This window comes from Camelus ferus, chromosome 10 (assembly GCF_009834535.1).
Source record: "Camelus ferus isolate YT-003-E chromosome 10, BCGSAC_Cfer_1.0, whole genome shotgun sequence".
NCBI classification, from domain to species: Eukaryota; Metazoa; Chordata; class Mammalia; order Artiodactyla; family Camelidae; genus Camelus; species Camelus ferus.
In genome coordinates, this window is record NC_045705.1 from 33,122,393 (window position 1) to 33,143,278 (window position 20,886).

At 47.7% G+C, this 20,886-nt stretch overlaps 1 protein-coding gene across 1 annotated transcript; it reads right to left on the reverse strand.

The window, feature by feature from the left end:
• Positions 1 to 815: 815 nt before the first annotated feature.
• On the reverse strand, positions 816 to 4,885 carry LOC102523343 (bone marrow proteoglycan). The gene is made up of 6 exons (XM_032490494.1): positions 4,828 to 4,885; positions 3,958 to 4,241; positions 3,511 to 3,642; positions 2,877 to 2,993; positions 2,080 to 2,172; positions 816 to 857 (listed from the first exon to the last, which is right to left on the reverse strand). The coding sequence occupies exons 1-6, from the start codon at positions 4,883 to 4,885 to the stop codon at positions 816 to 818; spliced, it is 726 nt and encodes a 241-aa protein (XP_032346385.1).
• Positions 4,886 to 20,886: the final 16,001 nt, after the last annotated feature.

Below are 20,886 nucleotides of genomic sequence, written 5' to 3' on the forward strand. Positions count from 1 at the left end.
GCTCAGGGAGGTTAAATAACTCGCCCAGGTTTACATGAGTAGTAAGAAGCAGCACGTCTGACCGCAGTCTGACTCCCAGGTCCTTGCTTTCTTTGATTTGCCCCAATATGTTATACCTCCAGACGGTCTAGCCAATGGTGCCGACACTTTCAGCATCCACGAAATGCCAACTCTCTGGCTTACTGTTTGCTTTTATATTCATAAGGGTTTCAAACTCTGCCTCTTGTCTCAAGCTTCCATTCAGCCCCCGCTTTGCAGACGGCAGGGTAGTATGATGTGTAATGGAACTGTCAGTCCAAGGCAGCCCCTCTGTGCCTCAGTTTTCCCACCCTGAGGTAAACTGAGGTTAATGACAGGACTTACTGCTAATGAGAACAGCTCCAGCAAAGCTCTCAGAACAGTGCCCAGCGTGTGGGGCTGGGGGTAACCCTAGTCAGGAAACCGTGACTGAACTGTGCCCCTGGTCCACAAGCAAGCATTGAGAGTTGGTTGAGCTCCCGCTCTGGGTATGTGTAAGGAACTGCAGGGATTCCTGTAAAGAACACGAGCTGAGTTTCCTAGAGTTTAGTTAGCATCTTTTTGGGCAGGAGAAGTGATACATGAACCCATATTTGGGCATGAAAGGCCGGTCCTTTCATTTATTTTACCCTTTAAAACTTTCCTTGAAGACGTTTAGCATGCAGCCTGCAATGTGCACTGCAGCATGGACCGCTCAGGGAATTGTCACGGGGGGGGGGTGCACCCACGGAACCGGGCCCAGATAGAGATACAGAATATCATCAGGAGCCCAGTGCCTCCTTCATTCCCCCTTCTTGTCATCCCCCAAAGGGGACCTCCATGGACTGGAAGTTGCACTTCTGCCACAAAAACGCCACCAACAGAAGAGATTTATGAGGAACTAGACAACGTCCATCTTAGCACAAAGGCTCTTGGCACAGTGCCTGGCACCTGTTAAATGCTTAATAAATGGGAGATTCTGTTACTCTTTATTACTGACATTGGAATAAAGAGAAGCAATGTCTTCCCGCACCAGAGTGCAGAGCCCACGAGGGCAAGCACTGAGAGCCCTGCTCCATCTGTGTCCTCCACGGCACTCAGCACTGGGTAGTGTTTCAGAATTTCATTGTCATTGAAATCAAGACTGTTGTGGAACAACAGTTACAACGGACCCCAGTTTGATTTTTATCTCTCTCCCCTTACTGTGCAAGCTTGAGCAAGTAGCCTCTCTTATCTGAGCCACACTCAAAACATTAATGTTCTTGATTTCTCTCTAAGGCCCTGGGGCCACCTGACCTTTTTGAGGAGTCCTGGAGGAAAAAGGCTTCAGAGCACTGACACCTTACTTTCTGCCCAGAAGAGAGAGGATTCAGAATCCCCTCTCCTAACCTCTGATATGAACGGCCTCATCTCCTGCTGGGTTGGAGTCCTATGCCCCAAGATGAACCCAAGGCTAAAGAAGTCTCTCTTGCCTCCCCTCTGTGCTCTGTCCCCATATGGTCATGTCCTAGAAGCAGCCAACACCTCCAGCCACAGAATCCTAGTCGTTGAAAGAACATGCTCTGGAGAAAGTTGAATCCCATGGGTCACATTTAGATATCCACCCTTGGGCAGGTCTTTTAACAGGTCATAACCTCTCTGAGCCTGGCTCTGTGCAGTGAGATAATAATTGCTGATCATACAAGGTCATCTTTGTAAGGTCATCTTTGCCACAGCAGGGGGCACTTCGTGGGTGCACAGTAAAGCTGTGACATTAGTAGATGCTGTCGTGTTTATCTTACAAACATCTGCATGTTCCCAAACAGCAGGGGGCTGTGTCTTGTCGTATTCCCACGCCTTGTATAGAGTTGGGCAGATAGCAGCTTGTCTTATATTGAGATGCCCCAGAAACTGACCCTGAGACAAAGATTCAAGTGTAAGTAGTTAATTTGGGAGGTGCTGAGAAACTAGTAGGTAAGAGGAGAGTTCATATGGGGAAGAAAAGGCAGCCAATAAAATGTGGGCCATAAAGCCAGCTGCTTCAGTGGATAACTGGAAGTTAATCCCCGTGGGAAATCTTGGAAAACAGTGTCCAGTACCTACCTCAGCATTTTTCCGCTTGAGGGGCAAGGGACTGGGGTACTCATACACCCACTCCTGAGAGCTGTGCACTGTTCCCAGGACCATGTTAATATCCTGGCACATTAAGGCAACCACAGTTTGTGACAGGGGGAAAAAGGCCCTCAGACACGGAAAGGCAAATCCAGGACATTGAGAAGGCTGGAGAGAAATGGGTGAGGGTACTTGCAGCACCTGCCGCACATATGCCCAGTAATTGCGTGTCCTAAGAAAAGAGCTACCTGAGCCCACTCCTTTGTCTCCAAGAAGGCCGCACAGACCCCACCCTGTGCTCCATCTTCTTTGCGAATGATAACTTTTGACCTCTCTTATGAAAGACAGTAGGATGGAGAGAGAGAGCTCATGGGTGGAGCTAAGCAGAGTAGATCAATGATTGGAGGAAAAAGAAATCAGTTTTAGGAAAACAGTTTTATTGCTGGGGGCTGGAGAGGAGGGGAGGTGAGGGGGCTGCCCAGGAGGTGGCAGCACTGAGCTTCTGGCTGGATTCAGCTCAGTAGGAACAGACGAAGGGAAGGCTCACACCACAGTGATTTCGAAGCCAAAGGCCTCCAGTGGAGGCACAACAGGAAGCGGTCTTCAGCCTCTTGTTCCTTCTGACTCCACCCAGGAGGGGCCTTTCCCTTCCCTACCCCACACCGCAGTAGAGATTGAGTCTAAAGGTCCAGGAGGCCTCTCCTTTGGAGGGTCTGGCTCTTCCTAACACCTCTCCTCTGAGCTCCTCCCACATCCCAGGACTTGCCATCATTCATCCCCACTCCCACCTCACCTGGGATACACATGGACACACATCCACCACAACCGGTCCAGGGCTGGCCTAAAACCCAGGGTGCAAAATTCCAGGGACTGCCGTCAATCCAGTGACAGCGTATGCACAAACCCTAGAGGAGACAGGATGGGAAGATGTGGGCTGGGGCATGGAGCAAAGGGAAGGCAGGTGTGCAGAGCTGGGACTATCCCTGCCTGACCCTCCTGCTGCCGCCAGGAATTGTCCCTTCAAGGACCGCTGGACCACGGAGGACACTGTCTTGGTCAACCAAAATGTAGATCCACAGTGATCATCACCATTATGTTCTACGCATCCCAGTGACACACTCATCCTTCCAGCCCTAACAAGAGGTAGGGCAGGTGTTGCAACCACATCCTAAAGATGATGAACCAGGCTCACAGTCTTGCCCAAGTCATAGAGACTGAGCAGAACTTGCACCCAGACCTTCTGATTCTAAACGTGTGGCTCTTCCCAATGCTTAGGTGGCCCCCTTGGTGTCTCACCCAGCTGTCCGTCTATCCCCAGTTCTTCAGGGGATCAGAGACGGGAAACACAGACAAGTCTGCAGCAAGCTGAGCACTGGCTGGGGTCAGGAGGTGCTCCCCACTTAGAACTGGGACCCCTCTTACATAGCCTGTGACCTGGCCTCCAATCCAGACTTGGCCCTGGTTGATCCCTCTGGCTAGGCACTGGATCTGGTTATTAAGTCTGAAGTCATGGATGGAGATGAGTCTGCCTCGGTAGCATCTCTGGCAAGTAAGCTGCAGAGCAGGATGAAAGAGGAAGAATGGAGTGCCACTCCTGCAGGAATTCACATGACCTTAGTCCAAAATTCACCCAGCCTCCACTCCCGCAGCCATTTGAAGGCTGGAGATGAAAATGCAAATTCTGTTTCCACATGGCCCACACCTCTCACCCTCAGCACCTCTGAGGGCCTCTGCTGACACCCCCGGGGTCTTCAATAAGGAAAGTGAGCAGTTACACAGAGGCTGGAGGCATCCCCTCTCTGTCCCCACCCTGGGCCTCAGCCACTGGCCACTCACCTGAGCACTGTTAAAATTCAAGGCTGTCGTCACCAGGAGGAAGCGACAGGTTTTGCACCCAGAGATGCCCTCCACTTTTACTGTGTCTTCTTCCTTGGGGCACTGAAAGTCCTTGCCCACCTCCTCCAAGGCTGAGATGGACTCAACAGTCCCCTCTTCCCTTGGGGCATCTTCACCTCCAGAGCCCCTCTCTTCCTCTTTCTCCAGCAGCATCAGCTCCTCCAAAGGGGCCTCCTTTGCCTCATGTTCTGGCATCTCCTCAACCTGAGGCAGGGTGTCATCTCCCAAGGGGCTCTCAACGTTGGACATTTCAGTCCCTGGCAGGGAAAAAGGCCAAGCACCTCCTCCTTCACCTCTTCCCCTCTTCCTCCCCAGCACCACGGACAGCTCCCACCTTGCCCTAGGCATCTGCATGCTCAGCTCTGGAAAGAGACCCCCCCCCCCCCCCCGGAACAGAGCCCCTGAGAGGAGAAACCAGCTTCCCAGACAGTCGTGGGTCTGGTACTAGTTCCATTATCTACTAGCTTAATTTCTTTGTGATATGGGTATACCGCACCACATACCTCATGGGGATGCTATGACCATTAAAGGAGACAATGCATAGAAAACACTTAGCACAGTACACTCAGTGAGGGCAAAGTAAAAGAAGCCAGCATTATGATCACCATTTGCATCTTGCAGAAAGGACGACATTGAGAATGTAAGAGTAGAACAAAGATGGCAGGCATGCAGATGCCCCAAGGAGTCCCTTCAACTCCCAGCTCTGGGGTCCCTGCTCCTTTAAGTGCAGAGATCCTGAAATGGGAGATGGCCAGAGAATACGCTGGCTGTGTGACTCTGACCCCGTAAACTGTAGAAAGGAGTCGAGCAGAGAAAGAAAGGCTGAAGGCCAAGGAGACTTACTCAGATGAAATGCCGAAACTGTCCCAAAGAGAAGAGCCAGAAGTAGCGGGAGTTTCATCTTGGCTTTGTTCTGTAGGGGAGAACACAGTTGGACACACACACACATCACAGCTACACCATTAGCTGGAGTAGTGAGGTGGAGAGAGAGAAAGCATGGATAGAAGTTAGGGTGGGCCCGAAAAGCTGGTGCTGATCCCAGCCTCCAGTGCTCCAGTTCAGTGGGACCTCCTTCTGAACAGAATGAAGCAGACCATGAGGGGCAGCCAAGGCTGACTGTCCTGTGGGCCTGGATGCCAAGAAGGGAGTATTACCTCTATTTGTTTGTACTTAATGGGCTCTGAAGAGTCTATAAAACAAGAAAGGATCAAGAAACAATGATTGCTGGCCTTCCTAGGAACACGCAGCTCTTAGAAAGTGTGGCCCCTCTTCAAAGCTCAAACAGCTCACATCGTCCACTCCCTGCCTTCCCCGGCCAAGGAGAGATTTCACGTACTTCAGGAGGAATGTGAAAGGCTGAGAGTGAGAAGTCCCGCCCCAGTTCACCCCTGAAAGCCACATGGGGTGCCAGTCAGCCCTCTAGAACCTCTCAGCCTGAGCCAGGTGCCTCCCAGGAGATCGAACACTTATTTGGGACCAGCTTCACTGCAACAGGATAGTACTCACTAGCCCAGAGGTCTTCCTAGATCCTGAGGAACACCCCAAGCTCGATCCTCCTTCACTCCTTTTCACAATGACATTTTATATAGGAGGCTTGGAGGAAGTTCCCCAGAAGAAGGAGGGTTGGCACCCCCAGCCTGAGAGAGACGGGAGGCTGATAAGAACTACTTCTTCACATCCCTGGGAAGTCTGCTCATTCTTTCCTGACATCGCTTTCAGGAACTCAGGGCTATTCTGGGACGGCTCGGGACCAGTGGTTCTTATCCTGGGCACTTCAGAATCTCCTATGGAGCTTTTCCAAAATACACAGCTCTCCCACTTTATTGGTGGGGATGTGACTGCCATAGACATTTTGGAAGCAAATCTGCCAATATCTATCCAATTAAAAGTGCACCTATCATTTGATCCATTTCACTTTTTGGAAGTTATCCTTTAGAAATAAAAGTACCCGTAAGTAAGGACATTCTTACCAAGTTGTGTATTGCTTTACTGTTTATAGAAATCAAAACAACCCAGATATCCACCAATAGAGCTTTGAATAAAATATGGCCCATCCATCCCACAGAATATAATGTGGCTCTTAAAAGATTTGGACCTACATCTGTAAACCTGAAGAGATGTGTATGCTGTGTTGTGAAATGAAAAAAAAAAAGAAAGAAAGAAAAGCAAAATGCAGAGGAAAACATCTAGTATGAGAATAGTTTTACAAAGAAAAACAAAAACCCTGTGCAAGAATCTAGCTGCAAGTTTCCTTTATTAAGCACAGGATTCACATCAGCCTGTTGACCTTGGTGACTACCAAGAGTAGACAGAAGAGAGGAAAGAAAAGGGAGGGAGATTGTTCTTTCCCTTCTTTTTGTAACTGTGCATTTTGCAAGAAGTTTTGTTTAAAGATTTTTTTTCTAACGCACAAACCCCACCCTGGGAAATTCTGGTTGGCTCGTAGATCTAAGGTGGAAGGCAAGTGTCTGCATTTTTTAAGAGCTTCCCAGCTCTTATGGAGAATGTATCTGAGACTCACTGTCCTGGGGAACATCTGAGCACAGGAAATGCTCATATCTGCCTAACCCCACTTCCCTTCAGAAATTAACCACTCAGTTGGCCAACCTACCAGCCTTCATTATGGTAAAATTTACTGCACATTTTAAAATACTGTGCCTTATATTGTTAACTCATTTACAACAACCTAGTGAGCTGAGTGGGTGAAATATCCATTTTCCAGATGAGGAAGCTGAGGCTTAATGTGGCTCCTGACCTACTCAGCACAACCTCCCAACGTTGGATCAACTTCCCCTGTACACCCTCTTGTAATTCCATGAGTTTGTTCAGCGAGCTTGTTGCAGTTAGTCATTTTCTCTTTTTTGTGAGATTATCTGGTTAATGGGTTAACATCCACCCCCTTCCCTAGACCATAATCTCCATGATAGCAGAGACCATGTCTGTTTACTTACTTTTGTATTCTTGGTGCCTAGTACAGCGCCTGCCCGTAGTAGGTCCTCGATAAATATTGTTGAATGAATGAATGAGTATTTAAACAAATTGCTCAGGTACATAGCTGGGTTGGGATTCAAATCCAGTTCCCTCTGGCACCAAACTTCTCTTCCCTTCCACGTGACTGTTGTAAGTCAAAAACTGTACCATCTAGGCTGAGACAAAATCAGAGCAATGGATAATCCTTGCCCCTAGTTTGCTTTCAATCTCGCTGGTAGGAGGAAACAGCCACATAAAACAAGAAGGGATCGTTTAAGACCCAAATTAAGAGGCACTGTCCATCGATTCAGAAGAAATTCCACAGTGAAAGAGAGTGGGGAAGCCTCCAGAAACACAAGGAGCTGGCTCTCATCTAGGTGGATTGGTGGTGAATAGAAGGGAAGGAAACAGGTGGTCCAGGTAGAAAGAAGAGCAGGAGTAAGGTGGGCAGGTAGGGTGACCTTGGCACATGTGTAGGACAGGACCTTTTCCTTTATAGCCGAAGTCAATACTGCACACATTGGAAAAGAGTAGGGAAAACAGGGATCAATACATCCCATCATGAGCCAAGGAATGGAGACATCCTTTCCTCGTAACCACTGACTTCAGGAGACAGACGCGGGAACCAAGGGAGTGACTCAACAGGAGTCAAGACAGGAGCCTGAGCTGCGTTCTGCTCAGCCCCATCCCCGAGCCCTCCCTGCGGGGCCACTTCGTATGTGTCTGGACAGAGCTGTTACTGTAGTCAGACAAGGACACGATGGAGCCAATTCTTAGAGCATCAGCTGGTGGCACCCACACCCCAAGGAAAGTCTCTCCTTTAGGTCATACAGTCCACAGTCTGAAATCCACAACTTTAGTGACCCTAGAAGTTCTATTTCCTCAACATCCAGTGGAGGTATAGAGCAGAGTCTGCGAGCATGAGTTCCGGAGTCGGACAGTCCAAGTTTAAAACGAGAGGCTACCACTTAATAGCTGTGTGACCACGGACAAGTCCTTAACCTCTCTGTACCTCATTATCGTCGTTCATAAAGTGAGGATAACAATACCTGGGTAGTCAGCCAGGAATGAATGAAATAATGTGTGTGTGGCAGACATGCTGTGAACTGTCCCACCCCCTCACTGCCTTTCTGTTTCCGGAATTCCACTTCCTGTGGATCTTGGCAGGGGGCAGGCCTCTTATTATTGAAGACACACGTGACAGATTCCCAGCCTCCTTCTCAACTAAGCCTCCATCAAACAGAAGCATCCATTCAACACTTTGAATCTGGAGCTAGTGACCAAAAAGTGGGGGCCAAGCAGACCTCGCTCTGCTGGTGGTAATGACAAGATGGAGTTCCCGGGGCTACAGCGGCCACAGTGCCAGAGGATGGACCCAGGATCCAAGCCCTGCAGCGCCCTGGGTGCTGGCCACAGGGTCTGGATCACAGCAGCAGCCGTGGGGTCCCCCCCCCAGACCTGTTCTGTGGCCTGGTTTTGGCCGCACATCTGATCCTCTAGCCCTTTCTGCAATTTTATGATCTAACCCATTTCCTTTCAATAATTCATTTTTTCTCTTGGATCAGCCAGAGAGCCTTTCCTTGGCCTGCCACTAAGAGCCCTGACTGATACAGACAGCATTGAGCACAGGAACCGTCATTTAGTTATTGCTCAACAAGTGAGAGCCATCAGGTTATCAGACGTGGAAGTGACTGAGGTCTTTGGAGCTGACCCACATCAGCCGAGTTCTCAAGAGACCAATGTCTCCCTCTGGTGCCAACGACATAATTTAGGTTGCCCTGTACCCACAAGTGGCCCACCTAGGGTCCTCTGCCCGCTCTCTCCCTGTATCTCAAGCTGCAGTGTGCTCAGTACACCTGGATGTTGAACGGGGGCTCTTTAGCTGGAGATGCTGGGGCCCAGTGCCTTTGAGAAAGGGGGCCTGGTGCCCAGCGCCTTTGAGAAAGGGGGCCTGGTGCCCAGCACCTCTACTCCAGCCTCAGGCCTGCCCTCTTCCCCCAAGAAGTGTTGGACCAACACTGCAAGATCCTGAGTTTTAAGAATCTTCCTTTCTAGCCCCAGAGTTACTATAGCGCTTGGATGGCCCTAAACAGACTCAGTCATCCATTTCCATATCAGCACTCCCATGGTGGGTGCCAACAGCCCCCCTCCCCCTCCCCGGCGTTTCATCTTTCCTAATCTTATTCTCAGGGACTCATCACAACTTTAGGCTCATGGGGGAGCCTGCTGTAGCCCCGGTACAGTCTGTCCAGGGGCAGACCTGGCACTGAGGAATCTGTCCTGCCACGAGTACAGGTGCTGCGCAGTGTACACCAGTGTGTACGGGGAACTGAGCAGACGTGACTGTGACGATCGTGGTGGTGGCCAACACCAAGGAAGTCTGGTTTACATCCTTCCCATGACCAACACACAGCAGCTCGAAGGTAGAAAGCTCTGCAGCTCCAGACACCCAACTGACACTGTTCAGCCCTCCTCTTTATCTGTGCCGTCCCCACACCCTGCTCCATACCCTGGGCTCAAGGGGCCATGGACGCTGCCATCATAGACGACATAGTGTGATGTTCCTAGGATGAGGGTCCAAACCTTCCATGAGATTGTTTTACACCCGCCAAAAGGCAAAATAACCTCAAATGTTACTGGATGACTTTTTCTCAAATTGCCAGGAATGACCTCCAACCGCCTCTACCCAAAAAGTCTTGCTTGGCTCTTGTGACTGGCAAAATTCTAAGAAGTCCCCCAAGAGCCTTCTCCCACCCCCATGTACACATGCTGCATACCCCCTGGGGCTGTAAATATGGTGGGTTTTACTCCCGTGGTTGTGTTATATTATGTGGCACAGCTGACCTTACAAAAGGGAAACCATCCAGAATGAGACTGACTGAATCAGGGAGACTTTTAAACGGACTGGGCTCTTTCTGAAATCAGAGATTACAAACATGAGCAGGATTCAACCTAATGGAGGTTCTCCATGGCTGGATTTGACGGTGGAGGGGGCCCTGTGGCAAGGAGGGTGGAGCAGCCCCCATCTGACAGCCTGCCAGGAACAGCACAAGGAATAGAATTCTGCTACAACCACATGAGCTTGAAGGAGGACCCTGAACTCTAGATGAGAACACAGCCCAGCCAAGACCTTGATTTTAGCCTTGGGAGACCCTGAGCAGAAACCAAGACATGCATGCCTACCCTTCTGACCTACAGACCGGTGAGCTAATAGATGTGTGTTGTTTGAAGTCACTAAATATGGCGCAATTTGTTATGTGGCATTGAAGACCAATACAACCCTTGAGCCCCATTTCCTCCCCAGGATGAATTGGAAATTCATCAGTTGCACCAACTATAAACTATAAACTATAAACTATAGTTGGTACAGTTGATGGTCCAGCAGATTGCCAGAGGGTGAGGAATGTCACAAAGGAGTGGGCTGAAGGACCTTCTAACAAACCCAGGAACAGAAGATCAGGAAATATGGACAGAGAGAAAGAGACGTTGATTTGGGCCAGAGGTTCCATTGCCTTTCGCCTCAGACCATAAGAGGCTGGTTAGCCTCTTCTAGCTCCAAGTTCTGCCCTCAGAGAAGCGATGGACCACAGGAGCCAGAACTTCAGGGCAGATCAACTGCCTGCTGACTGGGCTGGGCCAATATTCCCCATGGGGCAGATAAGAGGTGGTGAAAGGGCTAACATCATCCCAGGGTGAGCAGCCAGGGAGATAGGGACCTGGGCCGTTGATCTGTGCAATCAACCTTGATTCACAGTTCCTTTGACTCTTCCCCATTTGCATGCCCCAACAACTGACAGAGACCAAGAATGTTAGAATTGGAAGGGCCCTTAGAGATGACCCAGTCAAGTTTCCATGTCTCAGATATGGAAAGTGCCCTGGATTGGACTCAGATGTCCTGATTCCCAGTCCAGTGCTCTTCTTGCTTCCTTGGTAAGATAACTCACCTTACCGTGGAAGGCAACTCCTCTCCCAGGGACTGCATACATGCAACAAGGTTAGAAACAATGAATTGCGAGGGATATGTCTTTGCAGTCAGTGCCCGGCTCCCGCCCCACCTTCTACCTTCAATACCTCCCCAAGCCACCTACTTCTCCCCATCTCTGCTGCCACCTTGCTAGCCTAGGCTGCCATGTTTGATAATGTACATCAGAGCCCATCATCCCCACGCTTCCCATTCAATGTCTTCCCTCTACACTAGTAATTAATCCAAACTCATTACCATTGCCTGCAAGGCCTTCCATGGTCTGGCTATTGTCTACTCATTCAACCTCACTGGTATGAGTGATCCTTGTCATACTGGTTTCAGCTCCATTGGCCACGCTAAAGCTTTTGTACTGGTTCCTTCTCATCTGATGGGTCTCAGCTCAAAGGTCGCCCAAGAGAAGCCTTCTTTGAGAACTGTTTCTAAAGAAACTCACCCAACCCACTCTCATACCTAGTTATTTTGTGCCACATCATTTATTTATCTCCACCAGAACATTTGCCGAAGTGATATGATCTTGCTCCTTTACTGGTTTCTTGTTTCTTGTCTGTCTCTCCCAGTAAGAAGTAAGCTCCAAGAAAACAGGGACTTTATCTTTCTTGCTCACTGCCTAGAACTCTACCCAGGTCACAGAATGAGTTTTTCAATTATATGTTGAATTAATTAATCAATTATTTGATTGATCGACTTGAATTTTACCCCCTGGAGAAAGCCCAGCTGAGTTTCGGTCCAAGTAAAAGTCCATTAATTTCAATTCAGAAGATGTCTTTCTGAGCTCCACCTGCCATGGACACAATCTTGGACCAGGCTCTGTGCACTGGATTATACATTCATTCATTCAGTAAATACTCAGAGCTAGTCTCTAATCTCAGGGAGGCTTAATGCAGCTGATAAAGACAAACAGAATGAACCTCTTAGGCAGCAAAACAAGGCACTGTACTGAATGGACACTTAGAAAGATTAAACTTACACAAACTGGAAGATACCAGCTTTCAGTGCTACCAGTCACATTAAGGGAAAAGTCAGGCAGAGAGGGCTTCCTTGGAAAGGTATTCCCTGGACTAGGCTCTGAAGAATTGACGGACAGGACATAGGAGAGGCAGAAGAGAAGTGGGAGGCATGTCTAGGAGCCAAACCACAGGCCTGTGCTGCTGGAATTTCGGCCAGGATATGGATGATCTGGTGTTTCTTAGAGGTTGAGTCAAAGAAAGAAGTGGCTTCTCTGCTTTGCACCAAAACTAAGCTCCTCCAATGAGCAGTGTAGACTCGCTGGCCAGCTCCTCGACCCTCTCCGTCTCCTTACACCGCAGTAATTTGGTTTCTGCCCACCCTATTGCTCCACGGAAACCACTCTTGACAAGGTCCCCACTGACCGCCCAGTTGCCAAACCCAACAGACAATCTTCAGTTCTTATCCTGCTTGACTTCTGTAGCGCATGGTACCTCTCTACTTCCTCCTCCTTAACTGCCTCCTTTCTTAGCCACCTTTCTAGTCATTTCTTCCCAGTTTCTGCTTGTGTGGGCTCCTCTTCCTCTCCTGGAAAGTTCAGCATTGGCCACCACCTGGTTTCTTGGTGGTCTTCTTTCCTAATCCTAACACACTCTCCATGGGTTACCTTATCTATCCCCGTGTCACAAGCTACCAAATATGTGCTGATCACTCCCAAATCTTCATCTTCAGTTCCAGATCTGCACCTCACCAAGTCTGGTCCCACAGCTGCAGACTCACGTATATGGCCACCCAGTAAGCTTCCCAACTTGGACATCCCTTGTGCATTATGAATTCAGCACATGTCAGATTGACTCATCACACACACACACTCACACACACACACACATCAGCTCCTCTTCTTGTGGTTACTTTCTCAAGAGAAATCATCACCTTGCACCCAGATCTGCAAGCCAGGACTCCAGGGCCAACCATCACCCGTCCTGCTCCATCACCCACACATCCACAAGTCACGGAGTTCTTTCTTCGCCATCTCACCCACCCACCCACCCCCATTTCCTCTGCCACTCTCATCACCCACTGACCATCTTTCACCTGGATCATTTTAATGGCTCTCAAATTACATTCCCTTCTCCAGTCTTACTGTAACTTCTCTGCATCTTTGATACATGGTATGCTGCCAAAACGAGCTTCTAAACCCTGGAACAAATCACACAATCAGACACTTTTCTATTACTTCTCGCTCTTGGGCAAATATTCCCCACATGATCTGGCCCCGCTTTTCCTCAACCTCAGCACCACTGACATTTTGGACTGGAGTCTTCTTTGCTGTGGGGGGGCTGTCCTGTGTGCAGTGTTGGGTGTTTAGCAGTATTGTCCTCACCCCCCAGATGCCAGGAGTATCTTCCCCTCAAGACAATCAAAAATGTCTCCAGACATTGCCAAATATCCCCTCGGGAACAGAATCACCCCCTCACCGTGAGCCGCTGCTCTACAACCACCCCTCCCCCAACACACACACACACACACACACACACACACACACACACACACACACACACTGCTCCAATCATACCAAACACCCTGCTATTTCCTGAACATGCACTCGCCCTCCTAACTGAACACAGCTGCACACACCATTTCATCTGCCCAGAGCACCCTCTCCTCCCTAACCACTGTGCTCACCCTCCTCTTGGTCTGTCTCAGCCCAGGATCAACTCTCCCATGAAGACTGCCCTAATTCTTCAGAGAGAAGTAGAAAAGAGCTTAATCAGGTTCGTCTCTAGCCCAGCCCCTACCCCATCTCATCACAGCTGTCGGCTGGCTGTCTCCCCAGAGGACCACCAGCCTTGCCTTTCTCACCTGTGTGCCTCTGGTACCTGCATAGTCCCAGAACCACGCTAGGGGCTCGATTCATTTTGCCAAGCAAAAGAATGAATGAGGAAAAGAAATGCTTTGTTTTAAGGTCGCTGCAGACTGAGTTGAGCAGATGCTCCCTGAAATGAGGTCTTAAGCAGGAATTTTAATATGACAACAGCAGCAGCTAACATCTAGGAAGCACTTTCTGTGTGCTAAGTGTCTTAAAGGCTCCGTATCATTTAATCTCCCAAACAACCCTATCAGGCAAGTACCACTGTCATCTGAAAATCATAGGCAGAAAAGACTGGGGCTCAGAAAGGTGAAGTTACCCACCATGTAAGCACCAAAGCCAGGATTTGAATGGAGAGCCTTCATTCTTACCCTCCACACCTCACTCCTCCGTGGTGGCGAACAGGGAGCTCAAAGCACTCACGTTCATTCTCGTTCATTCTCGTTCATTCTCTCATGGAAGTGGCATATCTGCAGGTCGGTGGGGCAGGTGATGGCATGAGAAGCATGAAGAATGTGCTCCTTGGACTTAAAAGGACTCTGGGTTTCCTACTAAGTGAAGGAAGTCAGAGGGAGAAAGACAAATATCATATGATACCACTTTTATGTGGAATCTAAAAAAAAAAAAAAAGACACAAATGAACTTATTTACAAAACAAAGAGAGTCACAGACATAGAAAACAAACTCACAGTTATCAAAGGGGAAAGAGGGTGGGCAGGGATAAATTAGAAGTTTGGGATTAGCAGATACAAGCTACTATATATAAAATACATAAACAATAAGCTCCTACTCTTATAGCACAGGGAAGTACAAGAATTACATGTCTTGTAATAACCTATAATGAAAAAGAATATAAATATATAGACGTAACCAAATCACAGTGCTGTACACAGGAATCTAACACAGCATTGGAAGTCAATTATACTTCAATTTTTTAAAATTATATATAAAAACGGACACTAGGGCCATTCCTGGCTCTGTCACTCGTGAGCTGGCCCACCTCGGCAGATGCCTCGATTCCCAGTCTCCGATTGCCCACCAGCAAGTGGATTTAAGGATGAGAACCTCACCGGGATTCAGGAGGAACTGAAAAGACAGTTGTGCAATGATCTAGCCTGACACGTGGGAGGTCCTCAACAAACAATCCTAAATATTGTCCCCAGTCTAGGGATAGAGAAAGCAAGGCTCAGAAAGCTTAGGTGATGGTTGAAGTTTTGTGTCCTAGCAAATAGTGGAACTTGAAAAGGAACTCTATTGAGCAGAGATTTCCTGAGGATTTCCTATGTGCTCATCACTGCGTGGGACCAGTCACAGCCTCCATCAAGAGGAGCCAAGTCATGAGCACCTGGAATGACAGCTCTGCTCTCCCAGCTGGAGGTTCAGTGCCATGATGGGAGGCTCAACCGGTAAGAAGAGCCCAGGCATGGGGTCTCACAGACACAGCAGGAGAGGCTGTGCCCGGGGAAGTGAGAGCCTGTAGATGGATGTAAGCCAACTTGCCGACTTGGCAACGAGTGGAAAAGGCGGCTGGTCATGGGGATGGTGTCATGGGCTTTCGGGTATGCTGGTCTCAGCAGCAGGCTGGACACACACCCCTGCAGCAGCTTCCGTCAGGCCCCAGGAGGACTCCTGGGGGTGACTGAGGGGTTCCACGGTGGGAGCAGGGCTGGGTACCTCAGGGTCTTCCTCTGAGATAAGCCATCCTCCCTTGGCCAACTGTGCAGGGAGGGCGTTCTGATGCTAGATCGGATGGACGCATTCTTCTATCCTCACACTGATGGAAAAAAAAAAAGAATCACTAGTCGGTCTGAGAAAGAAATGGAAAATTGTATTCAAGCCAACCTGAGGATTATGACCCAGGAGACAGTCTTTCAGAAAGCTCTGAGAACTGTTCGCCCGTTAGAGATCAAAGTAGTCACATCAGTTTTTGAGACAAGGGGTTATAAGGCAAATGACGTGTTATTGACAATTTACACAATCTGGATCATAGAGCGAGTGGTGGGCCATGGGTCAACGTGACCCCTTACAAGACTGAGAAGGAAGGTTATCTCATAAGGAGCTGTGGCCCTTTGTGAGATTAAGAAGGAATGCTGTCTCCCCAGGAGGGTCTGATCAGGGCAACAACTGATGGGAGCGGGGAGACGCCCAAGTGGGCAGAGAACACGTTTACGTTTAAATCTTCCTCATCTTGTCATAAAATAAGCATTTTATTTCATCAGCTTCCCCATCATGACACCCCCCAGAAACACTCCAAACTTCTCGAAAGCCTCCTGGCTCAAGTCACCCTGCAGTTTCCGCATGCAAGTCCCTGCGAGTGGGGAACAGACATCTCAAGGTGGTGGAGGGTTACAGAGGCTCCTTCCTTCCTTAAATCATTCATTCCTTCCTTCTCTCTTTCCTTCTTCCCTCCTCTCCCTTTCTTTTCCCCTTCTTTCCTCCCTTCCTTCCTTCTTTCTGTCTCTGTCTGTCTCTCTGTCTTTCTCTTACATATTCAGTATTTCTCGAACCTCCATTCAGTGCCAGGTAGGGTGCAAAGCCCTGAGGATATCGGATAATAAAAGATACAGTTATTGCCCCACACAGAGTTCCCAGCCTAACGAAAGCCAAGGCATCTTTTTTTTTTTTTTAAACCTGTATGTTAAATAGCAACTGTGACAAACTCTATGCTAGAGAAGTGCCTGGTGTTACGAAAACCGGTGTAGGTAACAGGGTGGAAAGGAAGGGAGATCTGAGCTGAGAGCTGGAGGAACTGTGGGAGTTAACTATGGGTTGGGTGGGACCCATTCCAAGCAAGGAGAATTAAAACCAGTTCACTTTTAAAGAGTCCACTTGACCTTTAATGTGACAGTGTGTATATAATAAAAATAATTGCTGCTGTTAATTCAGGACCTACTGGATGCCAGGGCCAAGCTCCTTTCCTGGGGAACCTCATTGATCCTTACCTGCAGTGAGAGGCTACTGACCTGCCCAAGGACACACTGCCCGAGGACAGGAGAACGAGATGCAGGGCTGTCTATCTGTGCTCCTCCCTGGGCCCTAGCTATCTCTGGCCCCAAGTTCCTGGCTCAGGAAGGAATACACAGCCCTAGCCCTGGTGATTGACATTGCTGTTACGCAGAAACAAGTTGGGGCAAAGGCTTGCAGGGTGGTTTCTGTCCTGAACCAACACAGCGACATTCCAGGCACCTGGCTCTGCCCTCCCCCCAAGAGAATCTCAGATGTTACTGTTAAGGCAGGTTTCTTTCTTTTCTTTTTTTGATTTCAGTTTTATTGAGATATAATTGACAGACAGCACTGTATGCATTTAAGGTGTACAGCAGAATGGATTGACTTACATATTATAGTTACCACAATAAGTTTAGCTAACATCCATCATCTCCCATAGATAACAACAACAACAACAACAAAAAAACCCCAAAGAAACAAAAGAAGAAAAAGAAATGTTTTCTCCTTTGTGATGAGAACTTTTAGGATCTACTTTCTTAGCAACTTTTAAATATACCGATAGCAGTGTTAACTATAGTCATCATGTTTTGACCTATAAATGTAAGTTCAAAGAATGTCTGGAAAACCCTTTAAATTTTCATTGTCACACATATCTTGGGGGATAAACAAAAAGGATCCCCACCCAACATAAGCTTGAAAAGGATGTTCTTGTGGAATTAACTGGAACTGACTATCACATCACAAACTTATCTTAGATAGGGATGAAATCAACTCTATTAAGGAACTCGAATCTTATAAGATCTATGTGTGTTGCTTCTGTATTTCTCCAAATACAAAAAAAAAAAGTGTTTTCTTATTAATAACTCAATTAACTTAAATAAAACAAAAATTACTTTGACTATTAAATATTTCAAACATACGGAAAATATTACAACCATTTATCCACTGTCTGAATTTAAATGACGTTTACATTTTGCTCTTTGTTTCAGAATATCTTTTCTCTACATAGATAAAATATTATGGATACACCTAAAACTGACCTTCTATCTCTTTCCTCTCCCTCCCCAGGGTTAGCCATTTCCTATCATTAACATGCCTTTGCCATTCAAGAGTTTACACTACACATGTATCAATCTATCTTTGACTCTCTCTATATATACATCTGTATAACATAGTTTTGTGCATATAAAATTAGATTAGATTGGATACAAATTATATCATATTGAATGTATCTTACTGCTATTTACTTTCATTTTTACCTAATGTAATATTTTTTAAACTTATCCACTTTGATACATGTACACATGATTTGTTTTAACTGCTATATGTAAATCCATTGTATGAATAATCACATTGTTTACTTCCCAGCTGGTGGAGAATTAGGCTGTTTTTACTTTATTGCTGCCTCAAAGGGTGATGTAGGGGTGAGTATAGCTTAGTGGTAGAGCACGTGCTTAGCATGCACAAGGCCCTGGATTCAATCACCAGGCAGTTTGTATGTCTAAGTGCTTCAAGTTCATGAGTTCTCTTAATCCGTACAATTCCACGATGTATTTGTATCATTATCCCCATTTTACAGATGAAGAAACTGAGGTACCATGAATCTAAGTCTCTGGGAGGTAACACTGAACTCAGGAAATGAATGCTGAGGGGCTTGAATATGGTCCTGGGTTTAACTGCCCTGCGGGTGAGTCAGCCCCACTCTGGGCATCAGTGCAGGTTGCAGTGGACCCAGGAGTGGCTGGGCATGGCCCCTCTGTGAAGGACTGAAGCCTGGACCAGAGCCTGTGCCTTGGAGCCTGGATGGAAGTGACCTTCCCAAACAGCATGGCTTCACTGCTGTGCCCAAGTCACACCCAATGCATTTGGGACTCACCTATGCCCCAGGGGGTGGCAGATAAAAGCACTCCAGGACATAACCGCTGGGACCACAAGGTTTGAATTTGGGAAAGAGGGTCAACAGCCCCTGGGAAAACAACACCTTCAGGCTGAAGAACAGTCAGCGCCAGATTAAGGGAAGATGATTAATGGATGTGATGTCTCTCCCTGGAAACTCCCACGGTGGCTCTTTTGGCTCTGTTATTATTTACACTTTCCATCTGCTGCCCTAGGCTCCTCTCCTGGTTCACTGACATCTGGGATGCCCCACTGCACAGGCAGCAGGTGGGGACAGAAAGGGAGTGGGACCACAATGCCCTAAAATGTGTGTGCGGGGCTAGGGGAAGGGGTGGAGACCCAGGGTGGGTGGTGGGTACACAAAGTGTGAATGGGGTTGTAAGCAGCTGTTTGGTCACACTTTCCACAACTATTTGATGGCATAGAGAAGCTTATATGATGGTTTCCATCAACATACACACATACTCCTTGGAAGACATGTGTCAACGTGTTAACCTCGGGTATTTCTGAGTGCTGTAATCAACAGCAATCTATGTTTTTCATGTAGTTCTTTATTTTCTGATCTGTTGTACAACCAACATTGTTTCTTACATAAGAAAGACATTCTTACATAAAGAATAACATCCGGGAGGGAGTGTATAGCTCAAGTGGTAGAGCACATGCTTAGCATTCATGAGGTCCTGGGTTCAAGCCCCAGTCCCTCTTCTTAAGAATAAATAAATAAACCTAATTACCTCCCCCACCAAAAAAATAAATAAATAAACAAAAAGATTTTTTTTAAAAGGAATAACATCTGGAAGGAACATGACCTTAGGAGTCAGACAGACCTGGATTTAAATACCAGCTCCACAGTGCACTAGCTGGATAATCCCAGATGTAATTTGTCACTCGGAGCTCAACTTTCCTCATCTGTAAACTGGGGCCGATGAAAGGAGATGGGCACACAAAGTTCCTGATTCACGCTGTCGGTCCTCTTTTGAACAAGTGCTGTCCTCTGCCCCAGGGAAGACTCTGCCTCGCCCCACCCCGCAGGCAGTAAGGGTGGGTCTGCCTGAGTCCCTCTCTGCTGAGGCCGGTAGGGGACACAAGGGTTGCACTGGGAGCCCATTGCTGACTGAAATCAAATCTTGTGCAACTCCTGGGTTGCTTGCTTCTGCGTTTGCAAGAGCAGTTGATCCCATTTGAGGAAGAGGTTACAAGAGGGAGGCTCTCGGGACAGAAATATGAGGGCTGAGCATTCAGCTGCTTCTCTCTCTCCCACATGTTCCCCAGAAACCATCCCTGAATCTCTCTGGATATGTCTTCCCTGCGCTTCCTGAGGGATCCAGGCACTTTTTTTTTTTTTTTAAATAACACTCTTGTTGGGATATAATTCACCTACCACACTACTCACCCATTTGAAGTGTAAGACTCAACGGTTTCCAGCATTCAGAGTTGTACAACCATCACCATTATCAGGTTAAGGAAATCTGTATCATCCTAAAAAGAAACTACTTGGCGGTTACAACTCAGTGGAAGAGCGCATGTTTAGCATTCATGTTCAATCCCCAATACCTCCACTAAAATACGTAAATAAATCAATCTAACTACCACCACCCCCAAATAAACAAAAATAAAAAAGATTACTTTTAAAAAAGAAAAAAGTTTTAAAATTAAATAAATAAATTTTTTAAAAAGTAAGTTTTTGAGCAAGATAACCAGATGAGGAGGGAGGGTACAGCTTAGTGGCAGAGGGCATGGTTAGCATGCACAAGGGCCTGGATTCAATCCCCAGGACCTCCACTAAAAAAAAGAAAAAAAAGATAACCAGAGGAGAGCCATCCATTAGCGCTCCAGTGTCATCTTCAGACCCAGGTCTAGGGCCCCGGAAATGACCCTCAGCAGGTCACAGAAGAGCTGGCTTCAGACCCTGGTGCATCTCCGAATTCCCAGCATCTGAAACAGTGCCTGACGCACAACAGCAGCTCAGTAAACATTTATTCCATGACTGACTGAATGAAATCTGCCCGCCAGCCCCTCCCCCTCAGCCCTCTCCTTGGCAAGAGGAATAAAACCCCTGGTATGTTCGAGATTCTCCCATCTTGGCCACCTGATCTCTCACCTTCTGTCCTTCCAGCTCCCGCCCCACTACCTGGCTCCTTTCTGGTCACGAGTAAACAAAGGATCTACACACTCAAGTGCTCCCACCAGCTCAAGTGCTCCCACCAATCGCCAGGCAGTAGAAATTGTTTCAAAAGCTCACAATCGCCCTCACAGGTGGAAATGATCCACTGCACTTTGCAGGTGAGGA

Coding starts and splice junctions, on each gene's coding strand:
- LOC102523343 (XM_032490494.1), bottom strand. CDS start 4,885: ATGAAACTCCCGCTACTTCTGGCTCTTCTCTTTGGGACAGTTTCGGCA. Junction 4,242..4,827: donor AGTTTCGGCATTTCATCTGA/GTAAGTCTCCTT, acceptor TTTCCCTGCCAG/GGACTGAAATGTCCAACGTT. Junction 2,173..2,876: donor CCATGTGTATCCCAGGTGAG/GTGGGAGTGGGG, acceptor TTAATGTGCCAG/GATATTAACATGGTCCTGGG.